Source organism: Athene noctua, chromosome 9 (assembly GCF_965140245.1).
Source record: "Athene noctua chromosome 9, bAthNoc1.hap1.1, whole genome shotgun sequence".
NCBI lineage: Eukaryota > Metazoa > Chordata > Aves > Strigiformes > Strigidae > Athene > Athene noctua.
Genome location: NC_134045.1, coordinates 5,133,842 through 5,149,175, shown reverse-complemented (window position 1 = coordinate 5,149,175; position 15,334 = coordinate 5,133,842). Strand labels below are relative to the sequence as shown.

General features: G+C 45.1%; 1 protein-coding gene across 2 annotated transcripts in view; it reads right to left on the bottom strand.

The window, feature by feature from the left end:
• EDC4 (enhancer of mRNA decapping 4) overlaps window positions 1-13,443 on the bottom strand; it is a 38,344-nt gene extending 24,901 nt beyond the window's left edge. For both annotated transcript variants that reach the window (XM_074913339.1, XM_074913340.1), the window contains exons 1-10: window positions 13,301-13,443; window positions 8,879-9,035; window positions 7,688-7,799; window positions 6,481-6,580; window positions 4,751-4,940; window positions 3,537-3,684; window positions 3,059-3,163; window positions 2,095-2,204; window positions 1,445-1,528; window positions 816-911 (exon numbers count right to left, since the gene is read on the bottom strand). In XM_074913339.1, coding sequence (XP_074769440.1) covers window positions 816-911; window positions 1,445-1,528; window positions 2,095-2,204; window positions 3,059-3,163; window positions 3,537-3,684; window positions 4,751-4,940; window positions 6,481-6,580; window positions 7,688-7,799; window positions 8,879-9,035; window positions 13,301-13,379 — 1,181 coding nt within the window. In that variant the 5' untranslated portion in view covers window positions 13,380-13,443. The remainder of the gene's footprint in view (window positions 1-815; window positions 912-1,444; window positions 1,529-2,094; window positions 2,205-3,058; window positions 3,164-3,536; window positions 3,685-4,750; window positions 4,941-6,480; window positions 6,581-7,687; window positions 7,800-8,878; window positions 9,036-13,300) is intronic.
• Between the last annotated feature and the right edge of the window lie 1,891 nt (window positions 13,444-15,334).

Below are 15,334 nucleotides of genomic sequence, written 5' to 3'. Positions count from 1 at the left end.
GATTCTGAACATTTAAATGAAAGATGACAGTTTGTCATTACTTAACATGTTCCACATTCGTAGAACAAGAGCCAATGCTACAGATTTAAAACGAAAAATTCACCAAACCAAAATAACCCATCTACAGGTTTGGGACTTTCTGTAGTATGAGGTGGAAAAAGCAGCACTCAGCTGAACACCATATTCTTCTCACTTTAAGAGGACAATTCAGAAGTGGCCTTAAGTGTGCATGTGATCAGAAAGGACATGATCCACCATCAGAAAAATTAGGGAACATAAGCTGAGTGAAGGGACAGACTAAAGCAGAATTTGAACTTTTGTACCTATACAACTCAGCAAATAAGCCTTGTATAATTGCTTAAGTTCTGTCAACATAGCAGCGTATCATTATTTAAATCAGAAAAAGCAATAATAGGAAAGACCCTAGATTGGTTATCGAATATCTAATATTTTTAGAGAAGCAAGCACTCAAGGCACGCAATTTTAGAATGCCTCTGCTCATGCTACAGGTATGTCTGTGCTCTACAGAACGAAGCGAATGCAACAGGTCTTGGTAACACCAAGGAGACTGTATAAGAGGATGAGCCTTCCTGGCCTGGCCAAAGCTTAACTGCCATGGCCAAAGCAGTCTGCCACAGCCCTAACAATGTTCAAGAGATTGACAAAGGAGGAGACTCAACTAGGCCTAGAGTAGACTCCTTTGGAAATCAAGGATCACCTCTGCAAAGTATATATACCTGGAAATTGAGCATTTTGTTATGATCCTCTGTTTGAGGTAAATCCAACCCTTCAGGGGTCAGCAAACCAACACCTACCGGACAGTCTGCAGACAGGTCCAAGACACAGTGCACCACATCTTCAGTTCTCTATTCTGATCTGCTCCTGTGATGAGAAATCTCCAGAAGGGAACCCTGCAGCCACAGCAGAATTAAGTTCTCTTAAAGAAGATCTGGTCCTTCCCATAAGAACATTTCACAGAAGTTTCTCACAAGCTGCCCATAGCTGATTTTGCCCAACCATGTCTTAAAGTTCCCAGAAAATGTGTTTTTGAGGCAGACTGCAAACTGCTACAGCTCTCAGGAACCATACAGCCACAACTATCTCAAGAATAATTTTTTTTTTTAAAAGCTATTTTTTAATCAACTGCAATAGAAGTTTGGAAGATAACAGGCCAGTTAAAATTGACCATACCACAAACCTGAAAGGACTCAGAATTTTCACTGCTTTCATGTAATTGACACTAGGATTAAGGTTACTTTAGGCTGTGCTCCAGAGCCTTATTTATTTCTTCATCACTAGAAAATCGACTACAAAGGGGACAGGACTTGCTTCTGCCACAAAGCTAAGTTTTTACAAGTACAGTGCAGTTACAAGGAACCTCCAAAGGTAGAGTTAGAAGACACTACTAAACTTTCATATTCCAAGTACAGTGTTGAGGACTTACTCTGGGTCTTGTTTTTTATGGTTGTCACAGAAGAGCAGGCAGGAAAGAGGCCTACCATCATGAGGTTTCCACTCATGAAGACACCTAGGAAAGAAAAGAGTGTGCAGGGTGTAGTAGTAATAAGGAATATGTAAGATGGGTGCTGAATACATTACTCCTTGTCCAAAAACAGCATTAAGTCAGCAGCCACCAAGTGTTATTAGTTTGTAGCTGTTTACAGGCTTATATAGAGAGATAACAGCCCATACTGCCATAGACTGTGGCCAAAAAAAGAATCACGTGTTGATACTTGGTTTGGTGTCTTAACAAGGGCCTAATACATAAAAGAAGTCAATACTGAGAGGAACAGCTCAGAGAAACTTTCTGTATTTACAGGGACAGCGCAGAAGAGTTTGACTACAGGTTGGGCAAAGCACAGAACTCCTGTTTCCAGACACAGCTCTCTGCTTTTTTCCTCCCTAAGTTCACCAAATCTTGAGCATGTGTGATATTCAGTGATACAACTCTTCAGCAACAAATCACAAACATTCACCCTGTATCTTTATAATGTCCTGAGAATGACCATCGCAGGTGATTCTGCAACAAGGTAATTCTCACAGAGAAATTGTCATGCTCTGTTCCAACACTCTTCATTTTCATTCTTCAGTTACCTTGGCTCGTCTTGCCCCTCAATATAGATCTGCCAGAATTTAACAAAACCATCATGGCTTGCTGTGGCCAACACAGTTCCATCTGGAGAAAGTGCTCCCTCACTCAGGCACTACAGAGGGGGAAAGAGACACAGAAAAGTAATTTTATAGTTTTTTTATTTCACAGGAAGAAAAAGTAATCAAATTCCTGTTTGGAGAGAGTAACTGCGTGATAGTACAGGTCAGAGTGATTTCTGTCAGATTTGTCACCAGGCAGCTTAACTCTTCACAGAAGAATTGACAGAACTTTTTTTTGTAGTAATAATTAACAATCACCTATTCCAGACACCAAATTTAAGTACAATGGACTGTGCTGCTACTGTTCCTCCTGTTATGAACAGAACTAATTTTGTTCTTTGATCTTTCGCGTTTTCACAATGATTATTGTTTCTCCTAAATGATAAAATTACTTTGTCATTACCCTGTTCAAGCAGTGAAATTGAACTCTTTCCAATTGTTTCTTTTATATTCAAAATATCACCTATTGGATACTCAGCTGCAGTCCTGATCCACTGTATTCACAGATAAAACTATTCTTATGAATAAAGATGACATTTGGTTTAATTTTCCCCTTCTCATCCAGCAGTAACCCACAGCAGTGTTAAGTGTTCCATTTACCAGGAGATACAAGAAAATAGTTGAAATATTGACAGCTCAGATTTTCCAGTGGCCTGTTTGACATACAGATGAGTTTTTTCAAGAGCCATTTTCAAAGTGAAAAACTACACATTCACCTTGGCTCTTTAAACAAAGGCTACTTACCGATAGGGTGTGTGGATGAGTGTGATGGGTAAAAAACTGTGTTTTTTACAGCCAACTGTCCTAAGAACTGCAGCTCCTGAGACACTATAACCCCAAAACCCCCTAAGTGATCTGTAGCAGTCACCTAGGCAATGGCAGTAAAGAAAACAAAACAGATTTATACCGTGCTGTGGCCTTTCACTACAATGAAGCCTTCTTTGATGTTATGCACTTCCACTGGCCAGGAGCTGTTGTTTGTTCGGATAATGTCCAAATCCCACACCTCTGCCTGGAAAACAAACACGCAGGCACACAGGTTTATTTCTACAACTACTGGTCTGATCCAGTGGAGAATTTCTTATGTCCTTATCTTATATCCTGATATACCAGACCGATGGCAACTGACATAAACCTTCCCATATCTACCTGATTTGACTATTTGATGGCGAGTAAAGTTATCACTTTCCACCCTCCTGAGGCCCAGAAAAATATCAGAATGACCTCTCCTTGGAAGAGAGGAATCCCACATCTCATGTTACAGGAGGATCCCTTACATGGACCAGACAGGATCCTTTACCACTCTAACCATATCAGCTCTTTCCTTCACTAGATTCTTTCCCTCTAATGGTAATAAGGATGTTTCAAAATTAGGGTTTCCTTACCCTGTCCTCATGCAATAATGCCAGTGTCTGACTTCCCTCTTCACCACTCTCCTCATTATCATCTGGGATGAAAGGGCACCAGATGATTCTTCGAGAGGTGTTCAATGGGGTATTGTCAGGCCGCTTGATGTTAACCAAGATCTCCTCTCTGATCACCACGGTTAAGGAACCTAACATTCCGGCTGTGCTATGGACACTCAGCAATAACCCATTCAGGCTTGGTCCTCCAGTAAATACCATAAAACCTCAAGCTTTTTTGGATCACTGAGATTCAAAAAGAAATCAGGTAAAAGGATTCTGCTAAGAAAGCAGACAAGCTAGCATTTCTTCACTGTCAGAAGAGGTTAAGCTTACAAAAGTTAATAGAGTCTCATAATTTTCTCTTGCAGCCTGCAGACAGGGACAGGACAAGCACAACAGGAGCACACAGCCATGTCTGAATGTGCAATTCACACAACTGCTGAGGGACAGATTAAATGATTTCAGCTAGCATGGCAACACTACCACAGAAAAGTCACCACATTGCCCCAGGCTGAGTGCTCTGGTCCGCCTCTACAAATAAAAACTTAAACAACTATAACCACTTTTGTTCCAGTTGCTTTAGAAAAAATGGTATACTATTAAAATTAAGAAGCCACAATCCAAGACAACATATCCCACAGATGGAGGTGCTTCCTAAAAGTCACTCCTAGCAATGAAAATATTTAGGACAATAAAAAGGAAAAGATCAAGGGCAATGAATCAAACACTGAAAATAAATTTCAGGACCACCAAAAGAAGAGGGATGACAGGTTTGGAAGGAAGACAGTGAGTGGGAAGGAAATATTACATCCTATTCCCTTGAGAAGTAACTGAGAAGAGCTAGAATAAGACAAACGTGAGTAAAAAGCTTTGTCACATGGTTGAGGTAACACTGTCCATGTGTAAGGCCAGCTAGTACAGACTGACACTTCTCACTTACTACTTCTGCCCGGAGCAGAAGGAGCACTGAAGTGTCACTCCTAGAATTTCAAGTTACGTGTGATTTCAAGTAATGACTGTGCTGAATACAGGTGCAAGTTGACTGATCCGATACTCTGGAAGGGGCAGAACTACCGACCTTCCCCCTGCAAGTTGCTACTCTGGAAAGACTGTAAAATAAGTTGCAATTTTGAGGTTGCATTCACATCTACCATTACACAAAGACTGATATGAGGCGCATTTTGACAAGATACTGGATTTTTTCTTTATCCATGGCCAGGCGCCAGACAAAAAGGTTGCCAGCTTCATCCAGGCACGCCAGCTGGTTGGAGTTGAGATGAGCAAAAGCCAGGTCTGCCACGCCGCCAGTGAATCCTTTCAGCAAGGTCCGCTCAGCAGTGCTGACGCTCAACACCCGCACCATAGCAGAGCCATTGCTGGCAGCTGCAGAAAAGAGGGAGAAGTCACCATTTATCTCTGCAGTTTCCCACAGGACTGCCTTTGTTTCCAGCCATCAGCTTGTCATTTCCAGCACCCATCCTGCCACCAGCTGTCACCAGCAGCACACTGAAAACCCTTATCAATAGGTACCATGTTAACAAGCCCTTTCAAGGCGCAGGGTAAATGCATAAATATTCACTGCACTTTTCAGTGTTGGTGCAGAAGACTGGAACAGCAGCATCAGGAAGGACTTTGCCTGAGGCAGTCTTAATTCCCCATATCTTCTGTTTCTTGAGCACCAAAAATTCTGTTGTTCTACTTAAAGGCAACAGAAGTTGACTTCTTGTAAATACCAGGACCATTCTCATGAAAGATGCCTTCATTAAATGTAAGGCCTAAATCTTTATCCTGAGATCATGATAAAGCTACTGAACCTCCAAGACTGACCTCCAGTGACAGTGAGTTAATTTTAATTGCAGCTTCGTTTTCTCCGTAACCGGAGAAAAAGGAGTCACCGAGAGGCAGGTAGCTCAAGTGTTCTGTAAGGGGAATGTAAAGACCATAAACATTCACCTGGCAAAAAGCACTGTTTTTTGGCTTGCCTGACTGAAAAAAAACATGCTTTAGAGCATACGCATACCAAACAAAGTTTTCAGCTTCCCCATTTCAGACAAAAATCACTGTAATGCAGGCAGTCTTACGGAGACCATATTGTTTCCACTTCTTGATGCCCAAGCCAGCCCCAGCAGACAACTCATCTTTCCCTAGCGTTACTGTACTCAGCTTTAATACTTTAAAAAAAGGACAAGACACCCTAAAGCTGCTCTAAAATAACCTCAGCTAGGAAAGAACACAGAAGCAGAGCAGTAGATTTCATAAAAGGCTAAACTGATAGGTGCTAGAACTAAGAAGGGAAGAGCAGTGATGGAGCCCCAAACACTGTGTGCTTATATGAGAGCAGGAAGAGACACTGCAGATGACTAAGTGGTTTTTGTTGCATATATGTTGTGAAACAATCTATCCCTGCATTGTTCTGCTTTTCTCTCCCTTCCTACTGCAAAATACACTGCATCTGCATTGCTCTTTGGCTCCTCTAAATTTAGCCTTAAACTCAACTCCAAATTTATGCAAGCAAATCCATCACAAACATTTATCTGCTCAAATTACCACAGGGCTGTTTCTGTGCTTAGCTACAGAGAAGCTTGTTTGCTGCAGAAATATTTAATTAGAGGAGTAATCCGAACATCAGCTTACTGCCCAGTGAAACCAATGTAGACCTTCAACTCTCCATCACCACTGAGTCTTTATTTTTAACTTCAGAAAAGCCTTCTTTCTCAGCAGAAACTCTCCCACATGACCAACTCTTCTCTCCCCTGTAGCTCCAGCTTCACTTATATTCCCACTGCAACAGCACCCTGATCTGGGTATTGCAAGATGTGTTTCAATTATTGCCAGTTACCTCCTTCCAATGCAAACTTTGACTCTTTTAGAGATACACAGGGAAAAGAATACAAATCACATCCAAAACAAGAAGGCATCTCACCTCTAATGGCATAAGCCAGGTAAGAGTTTGAAACAGCTATCAGATTGCCATAGTAGTATTTCTGCTCCCAGTCATATCTAGCAACAGGCTGTATTTTCACCTGCTCAGGAGAAAGAAAACAAAACATGAGAAATGTCTGGAATTAAGTTTTGCCTGGAACAAACCTGCCAAATATACCATTTCCTGTCGGGAAGATCTGTAATGCTTTATAGGAAATGGTTAGAAACAGCAGTTGGTAAGAAGAATTGCACATTGAATGCAGAGCCCTGAACATTCAGAGTTCTGGAGGCTGATGAATGTTTCCTTCCATCGCAAGAAGGAATGCAACTCACTGAATTTGTCATGCTACAAAACAACACTCTACCCTGCAGCTACAGCAGAGTAGCCTTTACCTCTTTATTAGCACTGTGTCTGGATTCCCAGCTCTCAAACTTTTTTGCAATATAGAAACATTTGCTGCATGGGCACTTGCCTTTTAGTTTCAATACTGATTTCCAAGAAACTGAGTGTCCTGGTCTTACTTGATAAGCATTGTCTCTGTGAGCAAAGAATCAAGAAATACTCTGGAAATTACAGCAGTGATCCCCTCTTTCATTTTTATCTTCAGTATTATCTATGAAAACCAATTATAACAGTACAGTACTCATTTACCATTGCTGTGGTCTCTTAATCAAAGAACAAAACGATACGCAAAAGGGCCAAGAAGATCAAGACCAGAGTGTTCTCTCCTAATTACTAGCATTTGTTCTGAGCATGTCTTCGTAGTCTGCTACAGCACCAGTTCTAATCTCAACATATTTGTTCTTCTGCAGCTCTAATCTGTCGGGTAGAGACCTCAGCAGGACTGAGGCTAGCAAACTATCAAGAGCAATCCTCCCTCCATAGTGAAGACCTTGCAGTGAAGAAACAGTCAGTAGGAAAAAGCTTGTTTGTGAAGGAAGGGCACTTTCCCAGAAACCTACAGCTTAGATCATGGACTTATTCCTGAAAATTAGAGGATACCTTAGCCAGACTTTGGAAAAAAAGTAACAATCAGCTATGAGATGCCACTCCAATTTTTTCCCCCTTGTTAAGTTCTTCGACAAACTTCTACCTAATTACAAGCTCCTGTAGCTCAGGAAAGAAGATAGTCATTTCTGTTTAAAATATTCAAGCATGAGCTGATGTGACAAAATGAGACAGAACCGTGCTTTCTCCTGCTCCTTACCTTGTTACTTCCTCTGGCCTTACTGGTGATGCTGGAATCACTGCTGGCCACTATCTCCACATCTTTTGCCGATATCACTACACAAGTGGAGCTGTCATCACCAGAAAGGCAGCTTTTAAGAAAAACAAAGGGAAACAAAATCAGACAGGACTCACAGGAAGAGAACAGAGGTTAGATATTCGCTATTCATAATTTTAACAGCAATGCAGCAGGAGTATCTGTGCATCTAGGGGGTTTGAGCTGAACAACTGAAAACAGAAACCACCTTCAGTTAAGAGTCTCCCTTCCCCATGTGTCACAGGTTTGAGAGCGCCAAACACCTGTGTCTGTTGAGCTTAAAAACCTCCAGTCTATTTGACTTGAGCACACAGACCTACACTTGGCTCAAGTAGCCTTGACTACCACCGAACACTGAAAGGTGCAAAGAGACAAAGCCAACCAGTTGAACTTCATCAACAACAATGCACACGGCTCATGGTTCTCATGGCATCATCTCTCAAAACCACCACCACAGAACCCACAGCTATTTATACAAGCTCTAAAGTTAATAGTCAGCACACAGAGCCAAGCATTAAACTAATTAGACTGATGTGGATTTGTACTACTACTCCTATGACAAATCCAAAGTATTCTATATGCATATGTCCTCTTGCATATAAGCAGTAAAAGCACATGTACTGTCCAAAACACACCAAAGCATATGCACAACTCAGCAAAGAGTTAGGCAGAAATCTAGCTCGGGACCATCTGTCCTGTTTTAAGTTATGTGGCAAGAAGTACTTCGACAAGTGCAAGGTCTGACGTACTGTGAACTGGTATAAGTTACTCCTCAGGTAACCTGGGTCCCTGAAGGAGCCCAGCTGGAGGTCTGCATTGCTAAGTTTCACCCAGAGCCCTACTAATTTACCTCCATCCTGGACTTACAATGTCCACTATGAGACCAGTCCTGTTCCCCTTCTCTCTAAACACCTCTGCTGATATTTTTCAGTTCCTAAACAGCAAGGATGGCAGACTCCATGCACCGGCCTCACAAAAGCTACAACAGCTCTGACCAAGAGCATAGACTCACAGCTGTCACCTGAACTCAACGTAAAACTCATCCTCAGATTCCCAGCATGCCTGTACAGGCTCACTAGAACCAATTTTTAATCGTTCTCTACTCACTCCCAGTATTTTTTCTACAAAACTTACATGACTTGCTTCTCCTGCAGAGCTCCCAAAGAAATGCTGCGATGTACAGGCTTAGCCAGAGAAGGTCCATCCCCAGCCACGATGGGATCAGGCACCAGCAGTCCATTCAGGTCTCCGTTATATGAATTTGACGGCCTCTGGTTCTCATTCACTGAACCTAGGGAAAAGCATGACCAGCTGGGCACAATATCCATTTAAAAGAAATAGCACTGCATGAAATACACTACCTGCAGATGGTTTTTGTCAGGTTCTACTGGTCTATCCAGTAGAATACACCGAATTGGTCAGGGAAAGTATTCTCCAAAAAGGATGTGTTAAGAGACCTCCCATGTAAGAAACTTAATTCCACACAAACCAGTGAAGTCAGAGCTCTTTTCTTACACAAGCATTCCCAGAAGACCAGAATAACACCAAAGAACAAGTACAAGGAACTTAGCAAGTTTAAGGAGCAAATAGTCTTGGATCAGAAAGACTAAGCTGGTAATTCAGATTTACTGAATCAAGTGCCAGACCAAAGGGTTCTGGAAAAGTGATTTTTAACCCTCATGCCTGCAGAAAGATCTGTGAAGTCCAGCAATACAGCAGTTAGCCGCAACATTTGGAGCTGGCTGGAAATAATACATTTGTTTCTTTCCAAAACTGGCTTCTGAATGCAAGATCTGCCCTCAAAGTCCAGGTGTTTGAGTAACTGAGCTATTAAACTGTGCAGCTGCACCCACAGGATTCCCCTATTTTTCCTTTGGTCAACTAGTCATACAGAAGCTTATAATACTCAAGTGTTGCGTAAAGCAAACTGTTTGTTCAGAGTGTCAGTACTGCTTTGAAGAGTGCATGTGCCCTGACTTCATGTATGTGGCATAGCACAAGTTACCTGGTGACCTCCATGCCTCCTGAAGGCTTTTAGAAGGGGACAAATGTTAACAGGGAGTAAAGGAGTCTCTCCTATTTCACTATCAAGTTAAATAGTTGACGATCCCCACTGGAGAGCAGGCCCATTCCCACTGCACTTACACATCAGCACACTGAAGTCAAAGCCTCCTGTCTCAGCAAAACCCTTGCTTGAAATTTTCACTGGTTTTGAAAACTGAAATTTCGTATACTGTTGCCAGGTAACAAGTGCTGCTGAGCTTTTGCAAAATGGCTGCTCCCAGGACCACTCTTACTGGCAAATATAACAAACCTAAACATAACCACAGGCAAGGGGCACATCCTTTGAAAGCAAGGCAAGCTTTCAGTTACCAAACAGCCTTTAACATATCAGGATGAGTGCTGCTGCCTATAGAAATAACTGCATCTATTATTCCTTTGCCAGAATAATATTTAAAACTTGCCTGTTTATGAACAGAGTCATTAAATCAACAACTATGCCACAGAAAGCCTGTGCAGTGAGAGGGTATCCTGCTGCAGAGACCATTTGGGTGCTCACCTCAGTGTACCTGCACTGCATGAAGAAAAGAGCAGCGGCACCCAAACAGCACAAGGAAACTTCAGGCCAGGGAACGCGATCCTCTAACCACCTAACACATTTGTGCTGTCCTTGCTGTCTCAAGAATAAGATGCACCTCTTCCTCCTATAGCATACAGTGGGTGCTTGTCCAGTTGGAGCAACTTTCTTCAACTGCAATTTATCCTTTGCGACCCAAAGCAGGGAAACGTTCACTACAGAAAAAGCATCCAGGCTGCCTGAGAAATAGGATACTTTCTTTGCTCTATTTGCAGAAACAGGAATGGCTCACGTAAGTATCTCTGCTCTTTTACGGACAGCAGGACAGTGACATTCGCTCCACAGGAAAGGGAAGGAGGAAACACTCCCCAGAGGCTGATGGGCACAACAACAGTACACCGAAGTTCAGGAACTGGCTTAGCCCATCACTCTATCTTAGTGGGAGCCAGACAAGCCCAGGTGCTGTCTGCACACAATCCTGAAGAGAAGAAGCTCAGGTGCACAAACAAAACCAAAACTTTAACCCAGACTGGTAGATCTAGACCTTCAAAGGGAAAGAATTGTGGTCATATTCATAACCTTTCCAAGAGCAGGAAAGCAGAAACAATCTGAGCTGAGATACTGCACTCTTTCTCCTCTCACTCCCCCGCATCAGGGATGCTACTTTGTACTAAATGGCAACTTCCCTGAAAAACGCCACACGAGCAGGGTGAGCCCCTCTAACACCTGATTATCAGCAGAGGATTGAAGAGTCCTGCCCACAGCCCTATCAGGGACTCTGACAAACCGTCTACGTGTCCCAGCTGGGAGGTCCACGGTTGGATCAGGTAGCAATCCCTTGCTGAGGGCACAGCATCAAAAAAGTGTGAGGGCTACTGAAGTGATGGATGATGTTTGCCAAAGCTGTGTCAAGAGAGACGTCAGTGGTAGATCGCATTTTCACAACCACCAAACCCAGCAGAACCCAAAAAGCGTTGTGACAATTGTAATCTCTTTAGAGCAGGAAGTGTTTCTCTTGTTACCTGCCTGGACAGTATCTAGAATAATATAATGCTGCTCATAACTATGTACACCTACTCCTGCAAAACTTTCTTCAAGGCAACAACGTTGGAAAGCAGCCACACTAGTCTCTGCTGGGTATTAAAATCTGTAAGTGAAATCCAGGGTATAACAGAAACTAGAACTACATAGGACCTTGACAACAGCAACCTTGCACCACACAGGATGAGCCCTACACTTGCAATTCATGAGGCTGCTTCTATTCTCTTTGAAAAGCCTTGAAGGATTCCCCAGTTTCTCTCTCCTCTGACATCCTAACAGGATTTTCAGAGGCTTTCAGTTAAACATGTACTCTTTGCCCTTCACCTTATTGCGTCCAGTTCTTTCAAGTCTATTTTCTATTACCCAGGCAGTGATTTCTACGGAGAATCACCACAGATTCCTTAGTTCTTGAATTACTGTCCTTTTGCCTTTTGTCCTTTTCCTCTCAACTGGCTTCTTGTGCACTAGAGCTGACAGAGAAGGTATGAAGAGAATGAACAGGAAAGAAGGAAAATTAAAAGAAATAAGCCATAGTCAGTAAATAACTCCTTTGCTTCAATTAGCAAGAGAAGCTGCTTCAGGGGAAAGTCAAGTGACCTTGAGAGAACAGAAACAACTCCAACCATTTCCCAACAATGACACATCCTTTCAGTTCAGAAATTGCTTGGGAAACAAGTGTTCCCCACCCCTGCACTGAGTTCTCCTTTCAGTCTTTCAAGTACAGAGCGCCCCACTGTGAAGGAAAAACGTATTTTCTTACAAGAATTGTAATCTGGGAGCACCCAAATGCTCCAGAAACATGAGAAACTACTTCAAAGTAATGAGAAGTTTCTTTATGGGTAGTAAAACTAATGAAGCTGGGTTCCTGTAGGTTTGCTCCAGCACCCCTCTCACAACAATCCTGCAGCCAACTTCTCATCCTTTTGGCCCAGCAAAAGGCAGCACAGGTGGCAGTTGCTCTGGAGATAGCACATTCGTACATGACTCTCAGGACACTTAAAAGCTACATTATTCCTGACTTTTCCTCAAGAGGAGCACAACATGGGCATAAATGCTGTCTTCTACTCAGAAACTAAGTGGGGTTTTTATCAAAACATTCACAGTCTCAGCCTCCTTCAGATGATGACTTCACCAGGTTTGGCTGTAACACCATGGTAGGTTCAAAAAGCTACGAAGGGGGTTGGGAAAGACGCTAGGCTACCCGGGGGTGGGCACTCGTTTTATACAGCTGGCTCCTACACCTACTGCTGATCATCACTGATATTTTTGCATGCAGAAGGGAGCCCACTAAACTCTGAACTGAGAAGTATAACGGCTCAAAGCAAAAGGAGAAGACTCCCAATGACTTTAGGAGAGATATTTGTGATCCTGTTTCACATTCAAATAAGAAGGAGAGTGAAAATTTTGTGGAAAGGGTGAAGAAGACATTGATCTCTGAGAGGCTTGAGAGCCCTCTCCACTGAGCCCAGCGCGACACCTGGGAAAATCTCGAAGTATTTTTAACAGAGGAGGAAGACTTAGGTCGAGGAGGTCGGTGCTGCTCAGCCCTCAGCGGCAACACCGCTCAGAGGAGCGGAGCCCCGAGCTCCGGGTCCCAGCTGCTCCCGCCCCCCTCAGCACCAAGAACGCGCTCCCCGCAGCGAGGGCCTCGGGCCGGGCGGGCGGCTCCTCGGGCTGCGGGCCGGTACACACCTCCCCGCGGGCTCCCGGGGAGACAGGCAGGGCCGAGCAGGACGACCCTCGCCCTGGGCGAGCCGGAGCCGGCGGAGAGCGATGGCACCGGTGCCCCGAGGGCAGACGGGCCGAGCCTGGCCGCGCCTGGCAGAGGGGGGAGCCCCGGCCCGAGACAGGGCAGCGCAGCCGCCTGTCCAGCCCCGCCCCGGCCAGGCCCGCCGGCGGCGGCCTCCCGCGCCCCCCCGCGGGTCCCGGCCCCTCACCTCCCGGCCGGTCCAGCTTGAGGATGTCCCGCAGGTGCTGGGTCGCGTCCTCGATGTCGATGCTGGAGGAGGAGGCCATGGGGCCCAGCCCGCTTCCCGCCGCCGCCCGCACAACCGCCACCGCGCGGCCCCGGCCCGGCCCGCCGCCCACGCTTCCGCCTCCGGTCCGGGCCCTGGTGCGCCGCCCGGAAACCGCCGCCGGGACGGAGGGTTCCGGGCACGGCGGGGGCGGAGCCAGCTCGGCTCCGGGCGGGGTGGGCGGCCGGGCCAGGGCCTGCGCGAACGGCTCCCCGCCTCGGCGGGAGCTCCGCCGGGGCCGCCGGAGGGGTCGCCGCCCGGGAGCTCCGCCGCCGCCCGGGAGCTCCGCCGCCGCCCCCCCCCTTCTCCCTTCCCCTCCCCGCGTGGCCGGGCCGCCCGCTGCCGCCAGCCCGGGCGCTGAGGGGGAGCCCGCAGCGGCGGGCCTCGGGGGCCTACACCGGCCCCAGCCCCCTCGGGGCATCGTGCCGCCGGCCCTGGTGTTACAGCCACAGGCCGGTACCGTGAGGCGATACCTAAAGTCTCACTCATAAAGGGTTAAGACAGGTGTTTGATTGTTTTGTTTTGGGTTTTTTTGGGAGGGGGTGGGTGTGTGTGTGTAAATAATCCCACACAAGTGCTCGCCCTCTGCCTGCAGGCAACTTTCCCCATCCCTCCACACAGGCCTCCTGAGTCGGGAGGTAACTGCTGGGGCTCAGTCTTAACACTTGCAGTGAAATAGAGACATAAAACAAGAGACAGCAAATCTGTTTGCACATACCCGGCCTCAAAAGTGACCTGCAGGTGTCAAAAATGTTAAACAATACTGATTTAGAAACCTTGGAGTGAACAGCTGTACAGAGTCAGGCAGGAAAGAGAGCCCCTGAAAGATCTGCATGACCAACTGACAGAGGGCAACTGCTCTGAACTCCGAGTGGCCTAAAAGAATCTCATTTTATATAGTTTTTAAACTAACATTGGCCACAAGTATTGTTCCTTGAGCCTGAGTTTTAAGCAAGCTCTTGGCTTATTGAGCTCATTATTCAAAGAACTACCCAGACTTGGCGGACTAGATCCTTCTGCAGGGTTAGTTCATAAGCCAGACCTATTCTTAGATCCTCCCTCCTCTGCCAGGCTTCATTTAGATCTGGAGCTACACAACATAAGGATCCTTGCTTAGCAATGACTATACAAAATGCCTCCTTTTACTGAAATAGCTAATCTCTCCAAGTGATTAATTTTGAGTGCGACTTTCATAGCATAGAAGCAGTGACAAGAGAATAGTCCTGTGTTTGAAATGGGGAATATATGAGAACGCTGCAACATGGAACAGGAGGGCCCTGACATCAGCTTCTAAGAAAACTCCGTTCCAATTCAAATGCCAAAGCAACCAGATCTGAGAAACAACCAGCTTGAGCACACCCCATCCAGGCTTTCTTCACAAGTCTCAGAAAGGGAAATACCAAGTGCTCTGTACTTGGAAAGCCCAAGCTCAGGGAGGCGGGCTAAGCCCCTCAAAACCAGGGCCTAACAGCTTAGTGAGGTCTGAAGGTAAAGCAACCCTGCTCGTATGCTGGAAAGAGCAATTTAATAAATCCCTCGTATGCTGGAAAGAGCAATTTAATAAATCCCTTGGCATGTGGAATACCGCCACCTCCAGGGTGGAAGATACATGACAGCCAACCATGTTGTAAAAACCTGCACAGCAAACGCAATACTCGCAAATTATAATGAAGGGATACTAGAAAGATAGCACAGAGCGTGAGTTTGGCCAGGACTTGCGAGCTCCAGGAGGGCAGCACTGGACTGACAACCTGTGTGTCTGCCTATGAAGAAAATACAGCTGTCCTTTTTAGCTTTGAGGGTGAACATAATAGATGTTATTAAGCTTAACTACATGCTACCATGACTGTTATCCTTGTGTATTATTTGATGCATTTGCCTTGGTAAAATACAACATCTGAGAACTAACCTGTCAATGTTAAAAACTGAACTAGAAGTCTCTGTTATAAAAGCTGC